The 27,437-nt window shown below is 41.7% G+C and overlaps 1 protein-coding gene across 4 annotated transcripts; it reads left to right on the plus strand.

The window, feature by feature from the left end:
- Nucleotides 1-1,495: 1,495 nt before the first annotated feature.
- CEND1 (cell cycle exit and neuronal differentiation 1) lies at nucleotides 1,496-26,211 on the plus strand. 4 transcript variants are annotated; one of them, XR_014173875.1, is made up of 2 exons: nucleotides 1,496-1,647; nucleotides 12,270-12,424. XR_014173875.1 is itself a non-coding variant. In XM_081936290.1 (2 exons), the coding sequence occupies exon 2, from the start codon at nucleotides 19,347-19,349 to the stop codon at nucleotides 19,758-19,760; it is 414 nt and encodes a 137-aa protein (XP_081792416.1). In that variant the 5' UTR covers nucleotides 1,497-1,647; nucleotides 19,146-19,346; the 3' UTR covers nucleotides 19,761-26,211. The 4 variants fall into 4 exon arrangements, 2 of the variants coding, with proteins under 2 accessions (XP_081792416.1, XP_081792417.1); XR_014173876.1 differs by lacking the exon at nucleotides 12,270-12,424 and adding an exon at nucleotides 4,033-4,718; XM_081936290.1 differs by lacking the exon at nucleotides 12,270-12,424 and adding an exon at nucleotides 19,146-26,211 and having other exon boundaries at nucleotides 1,497-1,647.
- Nucleotides 26,212-27,437: the final 1,226 nt, after the last annotated feature.

The raw sequence follows: 27,437 nt of genomic DNA on the forward strand, positions 1-27,437 counted from the left end.
TTCTGTATCTTAAGCCTATCTTCTGGAGTGTTGGCTATTCCTGCCAGCTTGGTGTCATCTGCAAATTTGATAAGTTCCCCATTTATCCCCTCATCCAAATCATTGATGAAGATGTTGAGTGTAGTGATAAAAGCACCAAGGTTAGAATCCAGTTTAGGCAAAAAGTCAAGCTAGATAACTTTGGGCCAGTCTCTATTTCTCAGCTCTTGGAAGCAGGCACGGTCAACTGCCAAGATTGACTCAAAGGCACACACACACACACCAAAGAAATATACCATGGTCAATGTATTAAATTAAGAGTTCAGTTCTAAATAATCTCCATATTTACTGTTCGGTGATTTATTATATTATTCAGTGTCATGGATGGAAGAAAATGAAACTGATTCCATTCAGACAAACTTAAACCCGGAGACACCTTGTGAATACACCACAAAACGCTCCTATTTAGGGGGCATAACGGAGTTCAGCGGGTACAGTGTTGAAGCAGTGTTCAAGGCTGTAACAACACGCTTTTGGTCTGCGTGACAGAAGTGAAACACTGGAAGGGGGGTGGGTGGGTGGGGAGCTGGAAGGGAACCGAAGCTGGAGAAGCGGCTAGAGGACAGTCCCGTCCCGTTTCCTCCTGTTCTCAGCCACAAAGCCCTGTGAAATCTCACAAGCGGATGACCCCGGCGTAAAGGACTACCTTGAGATATACACACACTTCCTCAAACAAGTTATGGTCAGGGGTATCCAGAGTCAGCAACTTTATAAGACTGGTGGATTTCAACTCCCAGAATTCCCCAGGTTGGCTCGGGAATTCTGGGAGTCAAAGTCCGCATGTCTTAAAAGTTGTCCAGGCGGCACACACTGATAGGGGTGGTTTTAATTTGGAAGCGGAAATCCATTTTACTGCCTGGCAATAGTAGATTCACATTTGAGCCGGGGATGGCCAGATTTTTCCCTCACGCTTGCAAACAGAGACGATACATAACCCTTCCTTCCTTCCTTCCTTCCTTCCTTCCCTCCTTCCCCGGGTGCGCTCACTTCAGCCTTAGCTTGGAAACCCCCTCCCCCCCTTAAAATAAAATCTGGACAAGCCGTTTAATCCCGATGGTTTTATTGCTGACTTTTTATATTTAAAATTTCTGCTTTTGACTTAGTCAGCCTTACTAATGCCCAGAGGCGCTATTAAGAACAAACGCATCCCCAGGACTTTGCCGTCTCATGGCTCCGAAATATGTGGAGCAGATCATCATCTGAAAACCCCACCCCACCATCGCCTCGGGAATCAAATTCTGGCGAGTCAGCCGGTCCTTTCCCAAGCTTTGCACGTAAAAACGACCATCATCCGATGCTCCCCGAGCAGCCATATATCCCCACCCTGATGCCATTAGCCCCGTTTCCTTGGCGGGCAGGTCAGGTGAAGCGACCCGGGAGCTAAAACCAACGTTACCGCGTCTACTTTCCGGCCCCGCATTTAGCAATTCCCTTCGCTCCACCCTTTCCCCGCCTCTCTCCGGCTCCTTGGTTTAGGCAGAGGACCCGCAGCGAGGCATTGTGGGAAACTCCCAGTCGCTTCCACCGCCCATCCGTTCCTCCTTTCTGCGGAGCATCTGGCTTGCGAGGTGTGACATCAGCAGCCGGGAGCCCAAGGTGGGAGTGAAGGTATGGATGGCTTTTCTTCTGGCTTTCCTCAAACGCGACAAGACTCCAAAGTGTAGGGAATATATTTTCAAGGCTCCGTGGGGGGAGAGTCGGGATTGGGAATGGATTTTTGCACACCGGAGAACCGAGCAAGGGTGTTTGTGAAAAGGCGTGAGGCTCAAAGATGAGGAAGACATCAGGGCTGCAAAACTCCGGAGGGCAGTTAGACGATAGCAAATAATTATCTTTTATATATTATTTATATATATAAATCTCTTTGCTGGCCTCTAGCGAGGGTCTGGAAGTTTGCGGCCTATCTGTGCTAGCCCTCCTCTTAAGGAGAGGTCATTGGACCTCTGCTGCTATGACAAAAGCATTTTGACTACAGCAGGAGCGTCAGTCATCCAGGGGCCATTAACCCCATCCTGGCACCTGAGCGTATTAAAATGAAGATTGTGTCTCTTTGATACCGTGTCCTACTGTCTGTCTTGAAGGTCAGATTGTGGGTGTGAGCAGGCACAGAACAAGCCAACCTTAGGCTTCAGTGGCTGGAGAGCATCATGTGCTTTTGCATTAGTCGTGTGCAGATAGGACTATTCTGCATAATGGTTCCCTGGGTGCTCAGGAATATTTCATCCTATAATTGTTTTTGCTGGGGAAAAAGGTTGTTACCTACAGATGCTATATATCTGGTTCCAAGAAATAAAAGGCCCACTAAAGAGTACTGTCATAGTTCAGAAACATACCTAGGCTTAGTTTAACTTAAACCAGGAGAGGAACGGGCAGAAATTTAGGATCTTGGCAGACAACTTCAAAGGGGGAAAAGGCACCTTTTGCAATGAAGGTCTGTCTCAGCATGTAGCAACTCTCTTCAAATTTTAACGAGCAATCTGATTAATTGTGCATTTTGTTGCAATTTTGTTGTGACTGGTTTTTTTTTTAAAAAATGTTCTGTTTGTTGTGATGAAGGCTGAAGGCTGGTTTGTACAGAAAATGTAATTATTTACCTCCTATCAAAAGTAATGTCTTAATTTGGAATTAAACTCTAAGAACTTTGTTCTTTCCCATCTATATACAGATACACACACACATACTTTCTGCTAGAAAAACAACATTATCAAAACTTTTTTTTTCAAATTACAGTTGAGTTTATTAGAAAAAGGGAAAAAGCTTAATAACTAATAAATAGCTATCCTTTGCTGCTTTCTAAAAATGAATTTACTAATTAGTTGTAGGTAGCATCTGAAGGTAAATGCTCTTTAATACCTATTAAATATCTGCTATCATTTTAACCACTTCTACCTTGATCACTCTTGTACTGCTTGAAATTCCAATGGCAAAAAAGTGAATTCAATATCAAATTTTGGAATTTGGGCTCCATAAAAGCTTAGCTTTCTTTTCAACCTTCATACAAGAAATGAATGCTTTTCTACCGGTATCTTGCCTGAGAAGGCCAAAGGACAGTGCTCAGAGCTATTTGGATTAGTGCTGCCTAAAAAATATCAGTAATAAATAAGCAAATAAATATATTTTTTTCACAAACTACAGCTGCTGTAGTTTTGTTTATGACTAAATGTTGAGAAATCTATGCATTTGGAAAGTTTTTATTTGTAGGTTCACCAAGAATTGGCTACAGTTTAACAGAGCATAACCACAACCTGTGCTTAGACTAAAATTTTCATTTGATGTACATGGAACACAGGTTTTAATTTGGGGGACAGAGTATCTTTCACAGGATAGTTTTTTGCATTTTCCATTGGACAGCTTTATTTCATAATTGTGCGTTTAAGGTACTAGATTATTCTTTTCTATGACTGTGGCTTGCATTCAACGTTGCAATTTATTTTGCAGAGGGTACCAAAGATTGGACTATTCACCTTTTTTTTCAGCTCTCGTGGGTGATGCTTTTGGAGTGATTAAGAAATACATGGATTGAAATCAGCTGGTTTCTCTGGAGGCCTTCCTCATAATTAGCTAGTTGGAACCTGTTTTCACATCTGGAGGATGCTTTGAAATATCCTTGCTATAGGTGCGGCTTGGAAATGTCACGACTCATACAGAAGCCGGGCATTCTTTGCCAGCAGCTTCCCTTTGCCACCACCCACCTTCCTGGCATTCTGCCACTACCATCCCTGGCAAGCTTAATTGCTCTAGTATTCAGTTCTTTTTAGCCAGATTGTTGACTGAAAGCTCACTGCAACAGGAAGACAATTTTGCTCTCCTTATTTTTCCTCTTGTTTCTTGATCATTTGAGAAGAAATCATCCATCTCAGAAAGCATCTGGTGCTAAGTAGCTTAGAGTTGCACAATTTCCACTACAGGCCCACTTGGTTTGCACAGGGGAATGGGGCAGAAGGCTGTTAAATCCAGGCCCTCCCACTGATTGTGTGCTATTATTCGTTAAAGGTCGTTGCTTCAAGCTGAGTCTGGATCTTTCTCTGCAGTGGCTTCTTGAATTTCCAGTGCGACACAGTATCTTTGGACTGATGCCTATGAAAGAGCATCTTGTGAGATCCTGCCCAGTCTTGCTTTCACCTGACAGAGCGACCAGAGGAATTTCTGGTGACACCTGGGCCACTGCATTGTTTGGAATGTAGTCAGATGGAAACAGAAGGAGCTAGTTACTAGAAATATTGATTGATTTTTTGGGGGGGGAAGCTATTACTCTCTGTAGAGTTACTGTTCAGTGTCACAACACTGAAGGCTTTGTTCTTTCTTTATGATGCTCTGAATTTCTGCATTTAACAAAGGAATGCCCCCCCCCCCAAATAAAATGTCAGTAGAGTGACTGATAGAATTCTAAACTCTAAATTCCATAATCAACGTCATCACACCTGGAATGTTAATACAGTAGTAGCTTTCTGCACTTAAACTCTGCCTCTCTCTGTACAATGTTTGGGAGATAGCTAAACATTAACCCCAAGAATAGCATGAGATAAATCCACTTAAATGGGTAGTGAAAATTACTTTGTTGCAAGCAATACAACTCAGGGATTATCAGAACCCATTTGACTCTTATATTCCTCTATACTCTACATAGTATACCTTCTTCTTCTTGCTCTTTCACTTGTGGCTAAGAGAGAATATAAGAGTATTGGCATCCTAAAGCATCAACAGTCTTATTGAGTGGTGTTTATTGCATATCTCCTTTTCCCACAAATTGTAATTTTAACATGCAGTGACTCAACCTGCCAAGAATATTCATCTATGAGCCAAAGACTGGACCCTGAGACAAGATTTCTATATATAAATGAGTTCTTGATTGTGAATTGGCTAGAAGGAATACACGAAGTTCAGGGAAGGATGCAAAAATAGGAACCATTGGCATTCAACTTCCATCTGATCAAAGGTATTTCTCAACTGCTTGGTAACTAAGAAACTAAGAACAGCCGCAAAATCATAATAGGCTGGATTTCCACATGTTTCTTATGTTGTAAACTGATCATTTGTAAATTATAATGGCTGAATTCAGGGGCACATTAGGCCAAAACCAAGCCAGCAATATTACAGCTTAACACAATGAGTGAATTCAGCTAGAATTCAGATCAGCCCTTTTCAATATGGTGTCCTTTATATGGAACTGGCCATGCTTACTGAAGTTGATGGGAGTGAAGTCCCACATATCTGACCCTACACATCAGATTAGGGAAGGCTGCTATTTAAACGGACCTGGGCTACATTTTTATTAGTTTAGTTCACTTAGTATCAAGAACCACCTCATCCCGCTGAAGCCATATTCATACAGCTGCATAGTTGTTCCCCTCCCACCCAGGAACCAGCAGGAAATGCATGCCACACTATTTATTGATATCCCCAAAGCAACTCTTACTGTGTGCCTGGGACATATGTGTGCTGTACATCTGTCCATACAGGTTTGAAGTGCAAAATTCAAAGCCATGAGAGGTGGTGATTCCCTGGACTGAAATGCCACATGAAAAAGCACATTCGGTTGGCATGTGCAGTGCTGTGGCCACATGGTATGTTATTAAATTTTACTTCTGTGCAGTAAAGACCAACTTCACCTTTAGTTTGTTTCAATCATTCTTGAAACTATGGATTAACAGTGTTTCTCAACCTTGGCAATTTGAAGATGTCCGGACTTCAACTCCCAGAATTCCCCAGCCAGCGAATGCTGGCTGGGGAATTCTGGGAGTTGAAGTCCGGACATCTTCAAATTGCCAAGGTTGAGAAACACTGGATTAACCCATCAACTGTCTGATATAATGACCACAAGGTGGCAGTAACAAAAATAGGGCTTTTTAAAGTAACTTTCAGCCACTATGAAAAAGAACAGGGATCATCAGCCAGTAGGGAAATGCCAGTGGAAAGCTAGCATTGCAGAAATGGATTGAACTGTGGGAGATTTAAACCATCTTAAGAGGATAAGCATGAGCCGTGGTGACACGGTGGTCAGAGTGCAGTATTGCAGGCTATTTCTGCTGGCTGCCGGTACCTGCAATTTGGCAGTTTGAATCTTACCAGGCTCCTAGTTGACTCAGCCTCCCATCCTTCTGAGGTGGGTAAAATGAAGAGCCAGATCATTGCAGGCAATATGCTGACACTGTAAACTGCTTAGAGAGGGCTGTAAAACACTGTAAAGCGGTATATAAGTCTAAGTGCTATTGTTATTGCTATAATATGAGAAGAGAAAGCCGGGAGCTTTCACTGTTTTTTAGAGTCACTGGAAATGAATCCCCTGCCTCACTATTTCATGCACTAATCAGGCTTAGGTTGGTCAGTTTTAAGGTTTTGCACTTTCTAGATCAACCAGTTGCCCAACCTATGTAAAAAATAAATGGCTTGGAAACAGGGGTGGTATTCACTTACTTTCCCAGCGGTTGTGAGTGCGTGTGCATGCGCTTGGCCCATGCATGCGCTCGGCCTTTGGCACACGAGCTTCAATTGCGCACGAGGCTTCCATGCATGCATGTGGCTTGAAAACGTGCCTAAATAGGATGGCATAGAGCCGGGGCACGCGATTTCCACTACTGGTTCGAGTGAATCGGTCCGAAGCGGCTGAATACCATTCTGCTTGGAAGTTGAAGTTCCGGTCTCCAAAACAGATTGAGAGATGAGCAAAGAAGTCTGGGTTCAGACTGAAAGGGATGGTCCCATAGAAAGTGACTTCAGCCAGAATATTGCAGGGACAAAGCACATTGTTTCATCCCATATCTACAATGCACATCAAGCCATCATAACTACATTGCTTGAAATGGGATATTAGAGAAAATACCACACAGAACCTAGCACATTCAGCTCTCCTCTGGCTGCCCCAGCTGGGGAAGAATCTGGAGACAGAATGCAAGTAGAGATATGTGGACATGTCCTTAGGATGTCGTCCTCATGGGGCAAAATGGGTGGGTGATTTGCCCCAGGAACCTCTGTGTATCTCTTTGAAATTTTATTTCTGAATTGAAATTAAGAAAGTAGTGTTTTAAAATTAAAATCTATACACCATGCATTTAAGCACTACTACCAAGCTTTATTTACATATAATTTTATTTACATGTTTGCTTTTTCTTGGAATTCAGAAGATGTATTTCCAGTGCGACAGAGTAGCCAACTTGAGATCACTGAAAAATAGGATACCAAGGTTGAATGCTTCCTCCAACATGATAGCTTTTCATCTGTGAGGAATTATTCTTTGGGCAAGATGGAGTATATTTGCTGGGAAAGACAAACAGGGAGCAGTTGATTTTTCTGATTTAAATTTGTCCCATAGAGACAATATTTGGCATAATTAAGGAAAGAAGCTTTTCCCCCCACACTGTCAGATTGAGTGGTTCAAGTCACTTCCATAGGGTCAGTACAGGCTGGTTTTCAGCATGCTTGGTCAACTTTAGAGAGCAAGGTTTCTGTCTTGTGAGGAGGTTGCAGCTTGCAGAAGCAATTGCTAAAATTTGACTCCGGACTGTGTCACAATTCCAAAGGAGGAGAGATCATTTGGGAGAAGGGAAAACTAGTGGTTTGAGAAATTAAACACGTGATCAGTGCTTAATTGGAAAAAAATTGTTTGCAAAAATATTTGTCCAGGCGCTGCACAACTATATGTGATCCTGAAGGCTTCTTAATTAATTATATAATTTCTGGAAATGAAATATTTCCAAAATAAGCACAATGTACATCTAGATTATGTGTCTAGATTATGTGTGATGCAAACAGGGCCTTGACAGCATTGTTGTCAAGACCGTGTTTGCATCACACACTTAATTGGATAATAAGGAGTATAAATAGCTTCAATGAACATCTAGCCCAGAGATAATAATTTTAGTTGCAAATTGTCCTCAATGGCTTGCAAAGCATTTCTAGGAATTCCCTCTCTATTTGCGTATATAAATCCCTCATAATGAGATGAGCAGCTGTGAAAAACAGCAAAATGGGGAGGATATGGGTAAATGCTCTATAAACCCATCAGCCATTGCATTAATCCCAATTGACCATTAGTATTTTAAAACTGTTAGTTTGGGATAAATGTAATTGACAGCTCCTATGAGTGCTGGGAGGGGATTTAGAAAATGGCTCTTCCCTGGCCAAGTTAATCAGAGAAAACTGGATCAGTTGGACTGTGTGAAAAAAGCCACTGTATACATTTGAATCAATGGCATCATTGGAGAACAAAGAAGGTGGAGCAGAGGTGGTATTGAGCAGGTACTGACCAGTTCTGGAGAACTGGTAGCGGAAAATTTGAGTAGTTTGGAGAACCAGTAAATACCACCTCTGACTGGTCCCGCTCCCATCTATTCTCTGCCTCCCGAGTTCCAGCTGATCGGGAGGAAATGGGGATTTTGCAGTAAACTTCCCCTGCCCCGCCCACCAAGCTATGCCATGCCCACAGAGTAAAATTTTTTGAATCCCTCCACTGGGTGGAGGTGCTTTTCACATTTCTGACTTTGTCTGTAAAGGTACTTGAGTTATTCAAGGTACTTCCTGAGCTTAAAAGCTAAGGCTGCACTTCATGTAAACCCTAATATTTGAAAGCTATTAGATACTTGTGGAACTCTGTAGAGGCATCATGAATATTCCAGCAAAAACATTGGTGGGTGGAGTGGCCTGTTCACAACATGGATTTTCATGGGAACTGCAGTCAGTTACAAAGTACCAATTTAGTTGCATGGGATCTGTCATTTCCTGTCCTCTTCCATTGGCCAACATTTTTATTTTCTAACAAAGTTGATGGGACCCATTTGGGCTCCAGAGACATTATGGGAAATAAAGGAGATGCTGAAGGCTGGCCCTTACATTTATTTGAAGCATGTCATCTTCTGAGTTGTATAATTAAATTTCCTTTAAAACATGTAATAATCCATATGGGAGAAAGAGCCAAGAGAGTTGTCATGGACCCTCTCAAACTGATTTGAGGTCACGTAATCAGCCAGTTGACCAGTTGATCAAAAACTGACTTTTCCATTGGTAGGTTTACACAGTGGTCTCCATAGATGTAAGACTATACATTTTGACCCTGGCTGAAACTGGAATCTTGTTCAAAGAAGCTGAACTGAGAACATGGTTTGGTTTTGGGTTAGTGTGTTCCAAGGATATAGGCAGTTGCAGCTAATTCAACAATAGAAAATTAAGGCGATGGCTTAGCACCAGGGGTGGGATTCTACTGGTTTGGGTGAACCAGTAGTTCTGACTATCAGCTGGGAGTGAACTGGTTTGCTCTGACTTTGAAGGGGACCCACCTGCCAGCCAGTACAAACCATGATGATGTCATTTGCATCAGGAGCCTCTCTTCTTCCCTTGTTGCAAAAACTGTAGAACTTTTTGTACATTATAATCTTTGATGTTTTGGCTTTTCAGCTATACATTTCTACTGGATTATTTCTGGTGATGTACATCGTAATAGGCAATGACTTTTATTCTGATTTCTTTATCTGCTGTTTTACTTAATGAACTTTAAATACAATGAATTGTTTAATTTTAGTCAGAATTACTGTACTAGCATTTCTAATGCAGGTGTTTGACTGTATTTATTGAAAAAGATGTTTAGCAATGTTTTTGTAAGCATCACTATATTTAACAGTACAATACCTATTAATTTATGACAAATAAAAGGAGAGGAAAAGAGATCCAGGCAAGAAAACAGGAAAAAGGAAAACAATAAAATAGGCATGCACAATGAACAGTTATTGGGATGCGGTGGCTCAGTGGCTAAGATGCTGAGCTTGTCGACCAAAAGGTTGGCAGTTTGGCGGTTCGAATCCCAACTGCCGCATAACGGGGTCAGCTCCCGTTATTTGTCTCAGCTTCTGCCAATCTAGCAGTTTGAAAGCACGTAAAAAAATGCAAGTAGAAAAATAGGGACCACCTTTGGTGGGAATGTAACAGTGTTTTGTGTGCCTTAGGCATTTAGTCATGCTGGCCACATGACCACAGAGACATCTTCGGACAGTGCTGGCTCTTCAGCTTTGAAACAGAGATGAGCACTGCCCCCTAGAGTCGAGAATAACTAGCACATACATGCGAGGGGAACCTTTACTTTTAATGAACAGTTATAGCCATGTTGACTGAGCAGGGATGGCAATAACTTGATTGATTCCAAGCATGTGGAAGATTTTAAATTCTTCAACATTTTTTATTTATCAGAAAAGGAAAAAAGGAAAAGCAGAGCACAAGAGAGAAATAAGAAGCTCCCCAGAGCCAAATGTTTAAATCACAAAACCTTCAACTCAGCATCATCCTGAAGACAGAATATCTAGTTAGTGCTGTAGGTTGTTAATTTCGGGTCATAGCTAACCTCCAGGAGGAGAGAATATTGAAAACACAAAGCCAATAGCAATTCTGCCACATCAGGTTTGCAACACTTCAGATGACCAGTAGGTGGGTCAGTTTTACAGTTCTGATGTAGTAAGCCTAATAATTCGTACTTATAGGTATACAAAATGATTTTCCTCATCAAGTAGAATGCATCTCATTTCTTTGCCATTTTGATTGATGAAGAGTTCTAGAAAACCTGAAAGCCTACATAGTCTTCTATGACCAGGGACGTGCGGTCAGGGGAGGCAAGGGAAGCAGAGCCTCACCTCTCTTCATGAAATAATAGTATATAATATTATATACTATATATATATATAATATTATATACATCCGCCCGGCCACGCCCGGGAGCTGCGGAGGCAGAAATGTTGATGGCGTTCCCGGATGACGAAGCCACGAAAGCAACTGGGGGAAGGTTCTCGTCGTTCCCCAGTCGCTTTCATGGCTTCGTCATCCGGGAGCGCCGACAACATTTCTGCCTCCGCAGCTCCCGGGCGCGGCGGGACGGATGTAGCCAGAGCAACGCCGAGGCGGTCTGGGCAGACGAAAGAGCGAGCGAGCGAGCGAGCGATGGAGGTCTTCGGTCGCTCACCCGCCGGACTGCCTCGGCACCACTCTGGCTACCTCCATCCGTCCGCGCCTGTGAGCTGCGGAGGCAGAAATGTTTTTGGCTCTCCCAGATGACGAAGCCACGAAAGCGACTGGGGAACGACGAGAACCTTCCTGCCTCTGCTGGACTGCAAAGTCCAGCAGAGGCAGGAAGGTTCTCGTCGTTCCCCAGTCGCTTTCGAGGACTGCGGAGCGCGAGCCGGCGGAGCACGCTCAGGAAGGCGGGGAATGTGATCACGTGTGCAGCCTCAGCCTCCAGCACACGTGGTCCCATTCCCCGCCTTCCTGATGACGTCACCAGCCTCACCAGCAGTAAACCTCACCAGATGTCACTGTCTATGACATAAAAGAAATCCCAATAAAGTTATTACCTTCTGATTTTTGAATTTTAGAATAAAAGCACGGGAGATAGTTGGTCTATTAGGTAAAGTGCTTATAGAAGTAATTGTACAACATACAGGGCTGGTAAATTTAATCTCCTTGATTCAATACTAAAATTCCCACAGCATTTTTGATTCTTGTCCTGGGTATGAAATGTTAGAACCCTAAAGAGGAACAGACTGGGGACAGCTAACATAATCAGTGAATGGGTTCAACTTTCTCCTCAACTGTCAAACCGTTTGTTTATCTTCATCTTAAGGCAATGTGTAAAACCACCTACTGTACCTTGTAAGCCATGGTTTATGGCTTAACTATAAATTTGCCCTTTGTAGCTTATTCAGCAAATCCCGGATAGAAATTATGACTGAATATGATAAACCTAGCAGTATCTGCAAAAAAAAAAAAAAAAACCAATCAATTGTGATTTTCACTTTGCCTATGAATAGCAAGATGCGGGAGCAGGATGATTAAATGATTGGTATTTTGTAATCAAAGGGATCCGTTTTCCAGTGCTTTATCAGACATTGAAATAATAATATTGTTTGGTTTCAATTGAATCAAGTTGACAAACTGAATGTGAAACAAATCCTCAATTAATGGAGTCCAAAGTTCCTATCCTGTTTGACTTCTGCTATATTAAGCAGTAGGGCCGGTTAGAGCACCCTAGTCAAAGATTGAAGCAACGTGAATTAAATACCAAAATGCAGGCTGATCAGGAATACTGAAAGTAGTTGTCTGGAACAGTATATATCCCTGTTGTTAATCTCGTATATTTTAGAGAGAAAACAAGTACTGGACACAGAGGACAGTATTTGTAAAAGAAGTGTTTATTTACCACAAGAAGTCCATAAGAAAAATAGAATGAGTCATCCATTCGTTGCACTGTGTTTCAACAGTGTGGTCTAAAAGAAAAAAGAAAATGTGCTTCATTTCTATTCTTCTCGGGAAAGAGGAATTTATAAGAATAGGGATGAGATGAAGACTTGAATCACTGGGAGAGCTCTAGCCCATTGAATGCAGAATAACATCCCCATCAAAAAAGAAGCTGGAATTGAACAGGGTCAGTTGACATGATTTAATAAAAAGCAGGGAAGAATTAATCTTCTCTGTGCCGAACACGATTGCTCTATTCTATCCACTTTCTTATTCTTCTCCTATATGTCCCCTGTGCCTCTTAGCTAGCTGCTTCTTTGGCTGTACACATCTTTAAAAATAGTCTTCACCCTGAAGATAGCATTCCACTGGGTTTGTTTATTTCCCCCCCCCAGGCGGAACCGGAAAGCACTAGATGGTTCCGCCCCAGGCGCCTGATGGAACCAGATAGGTTCCAGACGGAGCTTGGGCCACCTCCTGTAACCTTGACCCGCCCCCGGGTAGAGGACCTGGTGGTCGCGTGGAATAATGCGACTACCGGGGCCTTGAACCGGGTGGCGCCTTTGCGGCCTCTCCGGCGGCAACGATCCACCCTGGCCCCTTGGTTTACTGAGGAGCTGAGGGTGATGAAATGCCGCAAGAGACGTCTAGAGAGTCGTTGGAGATCCTCCCGTTCCGAACTTGATCGAACACAGGCACGAGCCCATTTAAGGACGTACCTTGTGGCATTGAGAGTGGCCAAACGCCAATATTGTGCCACTCTCATTGCATCCGCAGAGAACCGCCCTGCCGCCCTGTTTCGGGTGTCCCGCTCCCTCTTGTTTCAGAGGCCGCGGGAGGCCCCTCTACAGGGCAGAGCAGAGGAATTTGGGAAATATCTGCAGGATAAAATCGCTCAAATCCGGAAGGATTGGGTCCCTGTCAGTGGTCCAATGGAGACGTCCGTGGCGAGTCTTGAGGAATCGACCTGGGAGGAGTTTGACTTGGTTGCCATCGAGGATTTGGACAGAATGCGTGGACGACTGCGACCCACCACATGTTTATTGGACCCGTGCCCCTCCTGGCTTGTACTGGCATCCTGGGAGGTTACACGAGACTGGCTCCTGGACCTAGTGAACGCTTCGTTGAGCGAGGGGTCTCTCCCAGCTGCCTTGAAAGAGGTGGTGGTGAGACCCTTGCTCAAGAAGCCTTCCCTGGACCCTTTGGAGCTGGCCAATTATCGTCCTGTCTCCAACCTTCCCTTTTTGGCGAAGGTTGTAGAGAGTGTGGTGGCCTACCAGTTTCCACAGCATCTGGAGGAAAATGATTATCTAGACCCGCGCCAGTCTGGCTTCCGCCCTGGTCACAGCAGGGAGACGGCCTTGGTCGTGTTGTTGGATGATCTCTGGAGGGCCAGAGATAGAGGTTGTTCCTCTATCCTGGTCCTATTAGACCTCTCGGCGGCTTTTGATACCATCGACCATGGTATCCTGCTGCGCCAGCTGGAGGGGTTGGGGGTCCGGGGCACCGTTTTGCGGTGGTTCGGCTCCTACCTTTCTGGCCGGATGCAGCGTGTGTTGGCAGGGGAGGAGAGGTCGACCCTACGCCCCCTTACTTGCGGGGTACCACAGGGGTCGGTCCTCTCGCCACTCCTGTTCAACACATATATGAAGCCGCTGGGTGAGATCATCCGTGGTTTCGGGGTGGGATATCATCTGTACGCTGATGATACTCAGCTGTACTTTTCCACCCCGAACCACCCCAACGAGGCCATCAAAGTGATGTCCCGGTGTGTGGAAGCCGTACGGATCTGGATGGATGACAACCGACTCAAACTCAACCCCTCCAAGACGGAGTGGCTGTGGGTACCGGCTCCCCGGTTCAGCCAATTAATTACATCATTGGCCATCGGGGGCATTCAACTTGCCCCCGTGGAGCGGGCGCACAATTTGGGCGTCCTCCTGGATGCCCGGCTGTCCATGGATGACCATGTGACAGCCGTGGCAAGGGGGGCGTTCCACCAGGTTCGCCTGGTGCGCCAATTGCGCCCCCTACTGGACCGGGACGCCTTACGCACAGTCACTCATGCGCTGGTGACGTCTCGCTTGGACTACTGTAACACTCTCTACATGGGGCTTCCCTTGAAATGCACCCGGAGGCTACAGTTGGTCCAGAACGCAGCCGCGCGGGTAATTATGGGGAGTACTAGGTACTCCCATGTGACACCGTTCCTGCGCGAGCTGCACTGGCTTCCTGTGGTCTATCGGGTGCGTTTCAAGGTTTTGATAACAATCTTTAAAGCGCTCCATGGCTCAGGACCTAGTTACTTGCGGGATCGTATTCTGCCCCATACATCCCTGCGACCAATCCGCTCGCACAGAGAGGGCCTCCTCCAGGTGCCGTCCACCAGACAGTGTCGGGGGGCGGCGCCTAGGAGTAGAGCCTTCTCTGTGGCGGGCCCAGCCCTGTGGAATGACCTCCCTCCGGATATTAGGAATACCTCTGACCTCCGCTCCTTTCGTATAAAGCTCAAGACCCAACTATTCCAAGTAGCTGGCCTGGCTCAACTTTGATCTAACTATATCGCTCCTGACGGGTTTTTATTTGGGTATTTTAATTGTATTTAATTATTTAGGGGTTTTTAAACATTGTGATTTTAATTGTTTTTATTCATTAGTCGACCTCCTCCTTGTACATGTCTTGGTATATGTTTTTGTTATATGTATGTCTTGTCAATATATTTATTTCATATGTTTTTTGTACGCCGCCCCGAGTCCTTCGGGAGAGGGTGCGGCTAAGAAATAAATATTTTTTTTTTATTATTATTATTATTATTATTATTATTATTATTATTATTATTATTATTATTATTATTATTATTATTATGTTTAACTATCTGTTTTGTAAGCTCTGCTTTTTCCTTTTTGCAGGAAGTTTAATAGCACTCAAGGGCAAAAGTGAATATTATTGCAGAATACTAAATAAAAGGAAAGTGGGCATGGCTGGCGTTGCATGCCCTGTTTTGTGAGTTCTCTCGTCAGAACAGGATGCTGAAGCAATGGAGAGAAAAAAAGGGAATTGCTTGCCAGTCAATCTGAAAAAGATTGACCAAAAGAGAAATCATGGCGGGCGGAGGGGAGAGAAGTTCTCTATCATACTTAAAAATCAATTCCAAGTACCAGCTCTACTTCTTGCATAATTAAGAAAATGCAGAGAGAAATCAGTTGAAGCTGATGCAAAATAGAAATGGTTTAATTTCATCTCTTGCCCAGGCACAGGGAAAAGGAGGCTCTTTGGAAAATCAACCTTAGTACAATTTAGATGGTGTTCTATTATAGGGGTCTGGATGGATGACAACCGACTCAAGCTCAACCCTTCCAGGACGGAGTGGCTGTGGGTTCCGGCCCCCCGGTTCAACCAGTTAATTCCATCTCTGGCCATTGGGGGCATTCAACTCGCCCCCGTGGAGCGGGCGCGCAATTTGGGCGTCCTCCTGGATGCCAGGCTGTCCATGGATGACCATGTGACAGCCGTGGCCAGGGGGGCGTTCCACCAGGTTCGCCTGGTGCGCCAATTGCGCCCCCTATTGGACCGGGACGCCCTACGCACAGTCACCCATGCGCTGGTGACGTCTCGCCTGGACTACTGTAACGCTCTCTACATGGGGCTTCCCTTGAAATGCACTCGGAGACTGCAGTTGGTCCAGAATGCGGCCGCGCGGGTGATTATGGGGAGTACTAGGTACTCCCATATGACACCTCTCTTGCGCGAGCTGCACTGGCTTCCTGTGGTCTATCGGGTGCGTTTCAAGGTCTTGATTACGATCTTTAAAGCGCTCCATGGCTCAGGACCTAGTTACTTGCGGGATCGTATTCTGCCACATACATCCCTACGACCCATCCGCTCGCTCAGAGAGGGACTTCTCCAGGTGCCGTCCAGCAGACAGTGCCGAGGGGCGGCGCCTAGGAGCAGAGCCTTCTCTGTGGCGGGCCCAGCCCTGTGGAATGACCTCCCTCCGGATATTAGGACCACCACTGACCTCCGCTCCTTCCGTGTAAAGCTCAAGACCCACCTATTCCAAATAGCTGGCCTGGCTCAACCATAACTTCATAACGCTCCTGACGGGTTTTTAATTCAGTAATTTTATTTAATGGGATTTTAAATTGTGTTTTTAATTTGTGTTTTTAATTGTTTTCACTCATTAGTCTACCTCCTCCATGCACATGTATATGTCTTTGTTTCTTATGTTTGTATGTTTGTCTTTATCTGTATTTTACTTGCTTTGATTGTACGCCGCCCCGAGTCCTTCGGGAGAGGGTTGCGGCTAATCAAATAAAATTATTATTATTATTATTATTATTATTATTATTATTATTATTATTATTATTATTATTATTATTATTATTATTATTATTATTATTATAGCTCTATAGAAAGAGTTTATCAAGCATTAAATTCATTTTGGATAGTCACTGGTGAGCCAATGATCCTGGCAGGTTGCTCTGTGATGATTGGCATGTTATGCCCCAGAGCAGTGGAATCAAACTCGCCTCGTCATGGTGTCCTCATGTGATGCATCGCAACTTTTCCCCCCTTTGCTAAACTGGGCATGGGTGTGGCGTGGCCACCGTGTGATGCATCCGGCCTGTGGGCAGCAAGTTTGACACCCTGCCCCAGAGACATGCTTATAGATTTTGGTGGTTTTATTTACTCTAAGTGTTATTGATACGAACCACTATTTTTTCAACACATGCTGTTGAATGCATGAACTGAACTGATGCTTAAAGACCACTGTATGTGAACGTTATTCACAAACATTTACCTGAACGTGTAAGGAAGACTTTCTACTCTTCAGTCATCCTAAAATACATTGATGGACCAAACTTAAGGCTTCTCTAGTTTTGCCTCAGTGAATCCTAGCCTCTCAATTTCAAGATTTGGTATTAAGTCATAGCCTTTTTTGTTTGGTTTTTAAACGAAATACAGGCTATTCTGAACCCATTATAAACAATTTAGTGAAACAAACAGATCACTAAAATGCAAAAAATGGACTGTAAGTATGCTTTGAAATACACTACTTAGGCTTTGCAATTTCATCCTTAATCTTTTGGCTTTATACTGCATTTTCTAAACAATCATCAAAGCTCCATATATTATATTTCCACTACTATTCTCTTTAAAATATCTGAATTTTAATACCTAAGTCATAGAAATAATCAAACCAGTCAAAACAATAAAAAACCCAACCCTTCCTTATTAGAACCCAGTTCACTGAGTTATAAAAGCAAAGCAATTTTAAAAGTTATTTTTTTGCTGTTCTGCAAAATAGACTTTAGTTTGTTAAATAAATTATGATGTGAAGCATATGAAAAGAGCATATTAAAATATGCATTGAGAAGGACCATATCCAGGTTTTACTGCTTATTGTTTACTCACTCAACAGATCAAAAGGAAAGGAACCTATGGAGGAGTTGGGAGATACGTAGGCATGTACACCTCAGCTAGTTCATCTGCTGAACATCTCTATGCCCATATGGCATATTATACAAATAGAAAGCTGGAATGATATGCTATCTATGTGTCAGCACTCAATGGCTACACAAATAGTTTTTCTACAAGATAATCTCCCCCCAACATGATCTTTCAGGTCTTCGAAAGGTACACCTATCACTGTTGCAACTCACTCTGTCCACCTTACTACTGGCCATCCTCTTCTTTTTATTTCCACTTTTCCAACATTGCAGACTACTGTTCAGACTTAGAGTTGTATCTTTGTAAATAACAAGAACAAGAACAACAACAACAACAACAATAATAATAACGGAACTAGAAAAAATAATGAAATATCATGATCTGGCCATTGAAACTATGTGATTATGGATGAAACATGACAGTGATACCCTTTGTCATTGTGGCACTTGGCACCATGTCCAAGAATTTTACAAAATACATCAAGAAATTACAGTTTCCTGCAATAACACCAGCGGAACTACAAAAAACTGTGCTATTCGTAACACCATACATTTTAAGAAGATACTTGGTCAATACCTAGGATGCTGGCAGCAACCCATATATCAACCATCAGTGCCGGTCAATAATATTTGTGATACATCTTTAAATGTTCAGTTGACTGAGTTTCATGTTTAATGAAATAATAATAATAATAATAATAATAATAATAATAATAATAATAATGGGTGATATATAAAGCTTTCCCTAGTCTAGTTTCTCTCCCAGATATATGAATTCTAGTTTTTGAGTTTTCTATCAATGTGACGATTGCTGAGAATTTTGGAAACTAGAATCTTATGTTCTTGAAGATACCCTAAGTTAAGGAAGGCTGGCATATGAACCGACATGCTTACGAGTCAGAAATATTGTAAACAATTTGCACTCTTGGGTCCTATGGAGCGTTCAGAGTTTCAAAACCCAGTGAAGAGCTTCTGTATAAGGAAACTCATTAATAGATCCAGCTACCACGGGGAATTTCACATTTAAGGATTGTGTGCTCTGCTTATTTCTTACGAATTCCCAATAACTGTCACTAGGATGTGATTGTCCATATTTTATTAGGTTCAAATTCCTGATCTGAAACTAGCAATAAAGATTTTGGAAACCTTGTGGATTGATCATCAAGGTGCCCTTATGCAGGAGACTGAAATGGAAGGCTCTAGTTATGGTCCAGACTTGAAAAACAAGAGTGAATGTTGTGCAAAGACACAATACTATTAAGGAGAAAAATGTTGGAGCATAACTCAGTTTGTTGTAACAGCAGCCATACAGGTGCATAGCGTAAAAATGCCATAGTACAAAGTGAAATAAAAATGAAAAATTATGTCCAAAAGCAAGGTGTAATTAATGGTTCTTTATATGGGTTTTACTGTATATTCTGACCTATGTGTTTCTGCTTGATCTTTCAGGAATTATACTATGTTCAGGCAAGATATCCTTTGAGGAGGACAGCTTTTGGAGAGGCAGAGCCGCAGCTATCCCAAGGTCCAGGAGTGAGAGGCAGGTCCTCTCTTTGGGCCAAAGGAAGAGAGCCATCTCAGCAGCTGGCTCCACATCCCTCTGCTTTGGTTTGAGCTGAGTTTAGGTGATATCCACCCGTTGCCACTCTCATGAGCAGAATGGAGTCTAAAGAAAGCACCCGAAGTGGAAACAAGACTGATACCAAGAGTGCTAGCTCAGCAAAGTCTGAGAAACCTCATTCTGGGCCTGCGGCAAGCACTGATAAGAAAGAAGCACCCAAGGAGCAACCAACTCCTGCTGTCACCACCCCTGCAAAAAAGGGGGCCACAGCACCCAGCGAGGCAGCCATGCTGAATGACCACAGCAACCTGAAGCCTACCGCAGTGCCAGCAGCCGAGGGGCCTGAGGCAACTGCCAACTCCGAGCATAAAGAGAACAGTGCGGAAGAGTCGCCAGGGTGCACCATGTTTGAGAACATCAAGCCCCTGCTCATCTTTGGAGGGGCTACAGTAGCTGCCATAGCTGTGATCATAGGAGTAGCCATCCTAGCTCGGAAAAAATAGGAAACCTAAGGAATGCAGGGAACAGAATTTCCCCTAGGTTGTGTACTGTTCCTTTTGACATCAGTGCATGCAATCACTTCTATACATACTTATAAATATGCAGTATATCGCAAGAGAGAGATAGGTAGGCCTTGCTTAAGGTTAGTATGCCAGGGTCCTGAAAAAAAAAGCCCTCCCAGATTTGTTTTTCCTGGTCAATAGATGCTATTTTGTATTTTCTTTCCATAACTCCTCCCCATCCCACTTTTTGGTCAGCTGTAAACTTGGTTCCAGCGTCATTTTCAGAATCCTTTGCTTTTAGTTGGGGCATGGAAGAGCAGATGAAATGAACACTTTCCCTTCAAGAGGACTCATCTAGTATCCTGTATCCAGCTCACTGAAATATTTTTAAAAATGCATAAAAAGGCAGCAACTTCACTAATCTGAAGACCACGTGGTCCCATCCACCTATTTTGGTTCATTGTCAGAGCATCAAAGTATACTCTCACCCTAAATTACAAAGTTCTCTTCGGAACAGGAGAAGCTATCAGAGTTCAAGAAGCAAACTTAGCCTACTGAGATTACTAACTATAGCCCAGAAGGCAACATCTTGGCTCACCATCTATCACACAATGTCTACAAAGCATGGTACTAAATATAGTTTAGCCATTGATTGGAATAGCTTTGGAATCTAGTAAAGTAGACTTTCTCTGCCATTTAAATGCATGTTAAATGCAACTCTGGCTATGAATTGGCCAAGTACCCTTTGTAGAATTTAGATACCTTTAAAAAAGCTTTTTTTAAAAAAAAAATCAGATATTTAAATCTATGTGATTTAAACTTTTGGGAAATTTAAAAGCTCCTCTGTGCGTATGGATTTTGAACAAATGCTGAAGCTTCTCCATATAAAGTTACATACCTATTTGTGCTATGAAGGGGAGTCAAGAAAAACAACAAACACCAAAAGCGTAAGAGTGTATCTTTTATTTCATCAGGAATATGGATTTAAGAAAATCTGCATATAGAATAACTGCCCAAATGCAAGAATTTGAACCCAATGGATGATCTTCATTTCAACATTTTACAGCTTTAATTCAGGATACACCAGGAGAATAATCTCCTCATGTAGTTCATTGGAAATTAGGCAATGAAGTAACAAAGACTGATTCACAGAAGCCATTTCCCCCCCATAACATTTGAACTGTGATGCTGAAGATGAGAGGAAATTTCCTGTTTTGAAATAGCCTTGTTAAGTTAGTGGTCTTCTTGAAATGATTAAAAACAGATGTGTGTGTGGGGGAGGGGGGAAGGAAACAGTTATTTGTCTTTGATACCTATACTAAAGATATTTCCCTGACAGAAAGAATCTGGACACTGGAGCATTGGTTGTAATGTAAGATGACTGAATGACCATCCCTTATTTAGTAGATTTTTTTTCCCTGCATGCACCATGCCAGTGTGAAACGTGTGCGTGTGTATTAATACAACACACCTATACCAATTAGATCAGATTTAGTAAAAGATCGATGTTTGGTGTGTGTGTGTTTATGTGTGTATCATGTTTTCATCTTATCATGTTCCGAAATTAGCCTATACACTAGATTCCTTTGTATTTTTAGTCCCCACTCACTTTAAAGTCACAAATATGAATCCAGAAGTATAGTAAAATCATGACAGTAGTGTCAATGCCAGTGTTTCTTAACCTTGGTGATTTTAAGATGTGTGAACCCCAACTTGGCTGGCTGAGGGGGGGGGATTCTGGGAGTTGAAGTCCATACATCTCAAGAGTGGCCAAAATTGAGAAATACTGACCTAAGCTACAATTAATCATCTCTCTCTTGCATTTATGGCTGTGATCTTATAGGTTAGGTCTATAAGGGAATCGTTCACTGGCAGTCATTGTTTAATATTGTGATATCCCATTGTTCTGAATAATATTTCAGAACCTGCTCCCCATCTGAAAATCTGTATTCTTGTGTATATGTGTACAAGCTTTCCTAACCCTGCCTTATTTGAGAATATGTGTATATACATTATAATTTTTGTAAAGCTACAAAACCTGTATTCTTTGTAGAAAAGCAGAATGCAACCATTTATCTGCACACCTGCATTCACACGAAGTGTCTGTGTTTGTGCCACTTGCATTCCATTGTACAGTAGCCAAAACCAAGATTTCCTTTCAATAAACAAAGATACATTTAGCTAATTGATGAATGTATAATAATCCGTCTTGTGCTTGTAAGGAACCCCTCTGATTGATGGACTGTTGCATCTACAAAAGAACTTTCTCTGCTTGCCTCTAATACATGTTCCCAAACTATTCTGGAACAATTGATAACAGTCTGGAGCAGGGAAGGGTGAGGGAGGAAGAATCTATTCTGCCCAAAGAATGGCATCAGCAGATATTCCTAAATATAATTTGATGGTGGGTCTGTGTGATAATATGTGCAAGCTTATTTCTCTCTTGAGATTTGGTGTATCATCTTTGCCCCTGCCCCAAATTGATCCTTAGGGAAATGATAGTGATGGAGAACAAGGCTAATTTGCTGCATGTGTTCTTATATACTTCACAAATACATCTCCAGTCTATTTCATTGCAATAATAAACACAGAATGCTTCCTCATTCTTGCTTTGAACAGTGGACATCTGGAAAATGTGTTCATTTATGTAGGCCAAATTCAGTGAACTTGTGCTTTATGGAAATGGGCAACTTGCAGTAGAAAGGTTAGTTATGTCTCCCTTTGGTAAGCAATGTCATGTAAGCTTTTGAACGTGGTGTCACAAACATTTGTGTTTGCTTCTTTTAAAGGTCAACAAATCAGCATGAACTGCATCCCGATTTGTGCAACCCCTCATATGTCTTGTCTCCTTACTTAGTGGCTTTTAGCTGCTTATTGGCATCAGGGAAATTGCTGCTAAGTTTAACATTGGCTTATCTAATATTGTCTATACCTCGTATAGTACAACAATCCCATGTAAGCATTTCTCTAGTTCCAAGGCTGTTGATACTCTTCTATTATCATTAGTGATAGAGTAACAAAACACTTCCTTCAGAAGGCTAGCCATCTTCAACTGGGACCCTTGTATGTCTTGAGTGAAACCAGGATGATTTTTATTGGGGTTTTTTTATGGATCCCCCCCCCCCCCCGGTCTCAAATTTCAATCTTTGCCATACTGCTATGGGCAAAATTGTATTGTTTCTGTTTATTGTTGCAGATCAGCTGGATTATTATACAACTCATCAACTAACTGGTTTTGTACTTGATATTTTTACTCTTTCCATACCCCTCCAAGTTTACATGCCAGCACTCCTCCATTGTTTAGATTGAGAATGAATGTACTCAAGGCAATTCTGTGAGCTTTATGGGCAAGAAAAGTCTATAGCTTTGGCTCTCAAGATTCAACATTGTTTTTAAATACAGTGCAATCCCCAGAAAGTACATTCTAGAGTAAATTGCATTGACTTTTAAGTTCTTTTTACAAAATAAGTGAGTGCAGCTTTTTCTGTGGGTAGGAAAGGGTCAGCTAATATTGAATGTCTGCTCCAACTGGGCACTTCCAATATCAAATGGCATATATGAGTATAAATGCAACTGGAGCTAATGTTAAGACACAGAGGATGTGAAAAATAATTGGACACACTTCTCCTTAGTTATCACAGAGACCTTTGTTGCTAATATTGGAACTGTCATCCTTGCCCCCATCCTTAATTTTAATGAAATGGAATTGTTGAAACTGATCTTGAGACAGTCTCTTAACACTGAGAAGACGTGATAACTTCAGCAAATTCATTAGCAAACTGCTGTAATAGCAAAATGACATCATTGTATAAGTGGTGCATTAACGTGATGATGTCACAATATCTGATGCAGTTAGCTAAGTCACAGACTTTGTATTTGTATGATGATGTAATGATACATCTGTCCTTCTCTCTCCATCCAATCTACCCTGTGGATGCCCCATGTATAACCTGCTAACAGAGAAATGCACATTTCATGTAAGGCTATCTTGTCTTATCAAAAAAAAAATCCACTTTCAGTAGGCCAAACATCTTAAACATGCTTATTTGGTGGGGAATAGTTTTCATTCTGCATATAAATTTGGAAAGACAGTTCCCTCACATTCCTTCTTTGTTGCTGCACAGCCTCTTAGTACAAAATACTGAGCCGAGGTGGTGCAGTGGTTAGAGTGCAGTATTGCAGGCTACTTCAGCTGACTACTAGCTGCAATTCAGCAGTTCAAATCTTACCCGGCTTAAGGTTGACTCAGCCTTCCATCCTTCCAAGGTGGGTAAAATGAGGAGCCAAATTGTTGGGTGCAATATGCTAACTCTGTAAACTGCTTAGAAAGGGCTGTAAGAGATAATAGCAATCTCAATTTGGCCATAAACATAAAACATAAACATGTATCACTAGAGTCAGGGAGACCAGCCCTTTATCAGCCTTGTACAGGACATTCAAGAGAGTTGCTTTATTAAACATACTGGAACTTATGAACTGGGTATTCAAGGTGACACAGCTATAATTGCAGCAATGCTTCAACTGCATCAGTAATTCATTCTTGCTGATACTTGAATTCATTGTGTAAAGCTTTTCCCAACATAATATTTGCTTTTTTTTACCTGAAAGAAAGACTCAGATTTCACTATTCAGTACTAAAAATGAGTTAGGGGAGGCTACTCTATATTCTTGGCTGGTTTTAAGTATTGCCCCTGTACAGTTCACAGAAATGGATAGTGTTTCTCTCTTTAAGTGACTAAAGTGAAAAAAGAAGGAGGGAAAACTAGTAAAAGGATAAGAAACTCCTTCTCACCCCAAAAAGCCACTTTTGTTGTATAGTAAGATGTGGATGGTGGTTTTAGATGAGTGAAGACAATAAAATGTAATGATAAGAACTAGCATCTAAAAATAAAGTTTAGACAAATAGATGTACAAGTGGGCAAATGTTAAGATTCTACTTCTATCCAAAGTCTTGGCTCTGTCTATCTTCCATTCTTCTTATATCACTCCTTCCCCCCCTCCCGCCCCGAACCCTCTATTAAGATGCCCCCTTCACCTTCTCCACAACACAAAAACGCCCACCCTCTGCCAAGCAGTCTTCATTTTAGTCTGACGCCAGTGTTATTTTAAATTATGACTGAATTGTAGTCTAGGATGAATGGGGAAAAAAGTATCAGCTGATGTAATTACTTAATATTTCTTCTGTTTCTTAATATAAATGTGGCCCAAAGCATTTGGGAAATGAAAGATAGTTCTGTTAGAATGTTCTGTTTAAATCTCAAAGCCATGCCTTGATTAGAAGCTGGCACCTACAGTTCCATCATTATATCTCATTGTGCAGAATTGATGAGCGCTACGTAATGCAATTAAAATTGTCTAATCAGTTGCTAATTTGTCAACCATAGAAGCTTCAACCAGTTTCCCAAGCTACCCAAAATGCAAGGAGAGTACCCCTTTTGTGATATACCTGTGTCCTTCTTCGTAAATGTATTTGAGATGGTCTCCCACCCCCTCATATTTCTTATGTCTTTTCCTATATTTATGGTTAAGGGAAGGCCCAAAGTAATCCTTGTAGATGGAAAATGCTAGTCGATTCAATCTGAATGTTTGCTATCTGCGTCTAGATTCATTTAAACAAAACAACAAAATCGTACAAAATGTATTCCACAGCAAAAATTGTTTCTTAAAATGATGTAACATTACTAAAGAGTCTCCCCATTAATAATCAATTAACATTGATTATTTCCCTTACTCAACAGGCACACTTAACATGAACAACTTGAGATTCTTCATAGGTCCTGGGCTATAACCTACCCAGTTCCGAGATATAGTCCAGCACAATTGGAAAGAACAAAGTTGGTAAATGCTAACTTAACATATGTTGGCCTATGCATAACAGAGATTAAGGTGTTTCCTTTCTTTCATTTTGAAGTCAACTGTTGCAGACTATCTTTTGTCAAAGCCAATGTGAAATAACACCACTTTAAGTTAGAAAATAAATCTGAACCTTTTGAAATCTTCTGATATTGCCTATGCTTCTATGGACACTTTGTATGGGCTTCAGCTCAGCTCCTTAAAATGGCAAATAATTTTTCCTTTCCCATATAGTATTCTTTTATTTGAATTTTAAAATGCGTATAAATGCAATAATGCAGGTAGAGTAGAACTATTAGACTGAAAATTAAAGTAGTTTAGCTTGTCCCATTTGTGACCTACAGTGTTGTATGACACCCAACACTGTATCCTAGCATTCTCAAGGCTTTCCTACGTAGCTGAATCTAGTCTTAGCTTTGAAAATTCATTGTGTGAATGGTGGGGTGGGTTGACTGGGAAAGTGTATGCTTTACACAGCGTATGTTATTTGCATCAGAAGCTACATAGTCACTCCATTTTCTATGGAACTGTAAATGATTCCCAATTTACCTGTAACTATTATCAGGATTGTGTGAAATAAACTATATATATATCTATATAGATATACATGTATATTGTATAATTCCTACAGTTATGTTCATGTTTTATTTTCAGTATAACCCTTAAAAAAAGAAAAGAAAACTGTAATACATAGCTTTCGGAACACAGACCAAGAATGATTTATCAATTAGGGCAGTAACAGCAATCCTGGTGACCTAGTGCTGAAGACGCCTCCCATTTGGAAGGTTGAGAGTTCAATCCTGGTATCAGCAGATGTTTCTCTACTAGGGCATAAAGAAAAAAATATCTGCTGTAAACTCCACAGGGCATCAGGAAGTAAATGTTCAGCTCCATTCAGTCACCCCAACCCTTTCCTGAATTAAGGGATTACAGGATCATAAAAAGAAGCAATCCTGTTACTCAAAACATTATAAATTAGTCAAATGCGTAATCAAAACTGATATTTGTTTATAATTCTTATTTAAATCTAACAGCAAACAGACCCTTAAGACGGGGAATTCAAGAAACAAAAGTACAGTTCTGTAATTTGAATATTGCTCCAATTTAGGCTTGCATTACCTATACTTTTATTTTTTCCTTGATACAATTTCAGGAAATAACACAGGGATAATGATAGTAAAGAATAGTAGAAGTAGCTGAAGGGCCTGGGAATTATATAGAACCATATTTAGAACAATGCTACTGGCAATACATTTCCAATTTTTTTTTAGTAACACAATCCTATTATGATTCAGGAACAGAGGAAATTTAAGTCATTTTAAGGCATTATGTTGAGACTATGTTGCAGTTAGGAAAATACCTATGAGATAATTTCAGCTATATGGCAACTTCTGTAAACTGTGTACTTCTATTTCTAGCTGGAAGGTAAATTCTTCTTTACAAAATTGGTTAGCTTGGGAATAAGAATTCAGCCTTCACCCTAATCATCACTGATTTGTTGGTGGCTCACTGTGGAACAAATGATTCCAAGTGCAGGTTCCCTGCTATGTATAACAACCAAATTTTCGGTGTTCTTGAATGTTCTCATAATGCTTAGAAAGATTCTTGTATCACGTCCTGTTACTGAAAAACTGGTCTTTTATAACAGCCATGAAAGTGATATGGACTAAAGTACTGTAAACGGGATGAGCTCAAAACCAAAAATGTTTGGAATGAAACTTCATGGAGATTAAGAGGAGGTGAACATTTGTTATTTTTCTCCGTGGCAAACCAGATTTTGGTGCAAATCCTAGAGATGGTCATAAATGAGAAATGGGGGGGGGG

This window comes from Natrix helvetica, assembly GCF_964273705.1.
Source record: "Natrix helvetica genome assembly, chromosome: 1".
NCBI classification, from domain to species: domain Eukaryota; kingdom Metazoa; phylum Chordata; class Lepidosauria; order Squamata; family Natricidae; genus Natrix; species Natrix helvetica.

Coding starts and splice junctions, on each gene's coding strand:
- CEND1 (XM_081936290.1), top strand. CDS start 19,347: ATGAGCAGAATGGAGTCTAAAGAAAGCACCCGAAGTGGAAACAAGACT.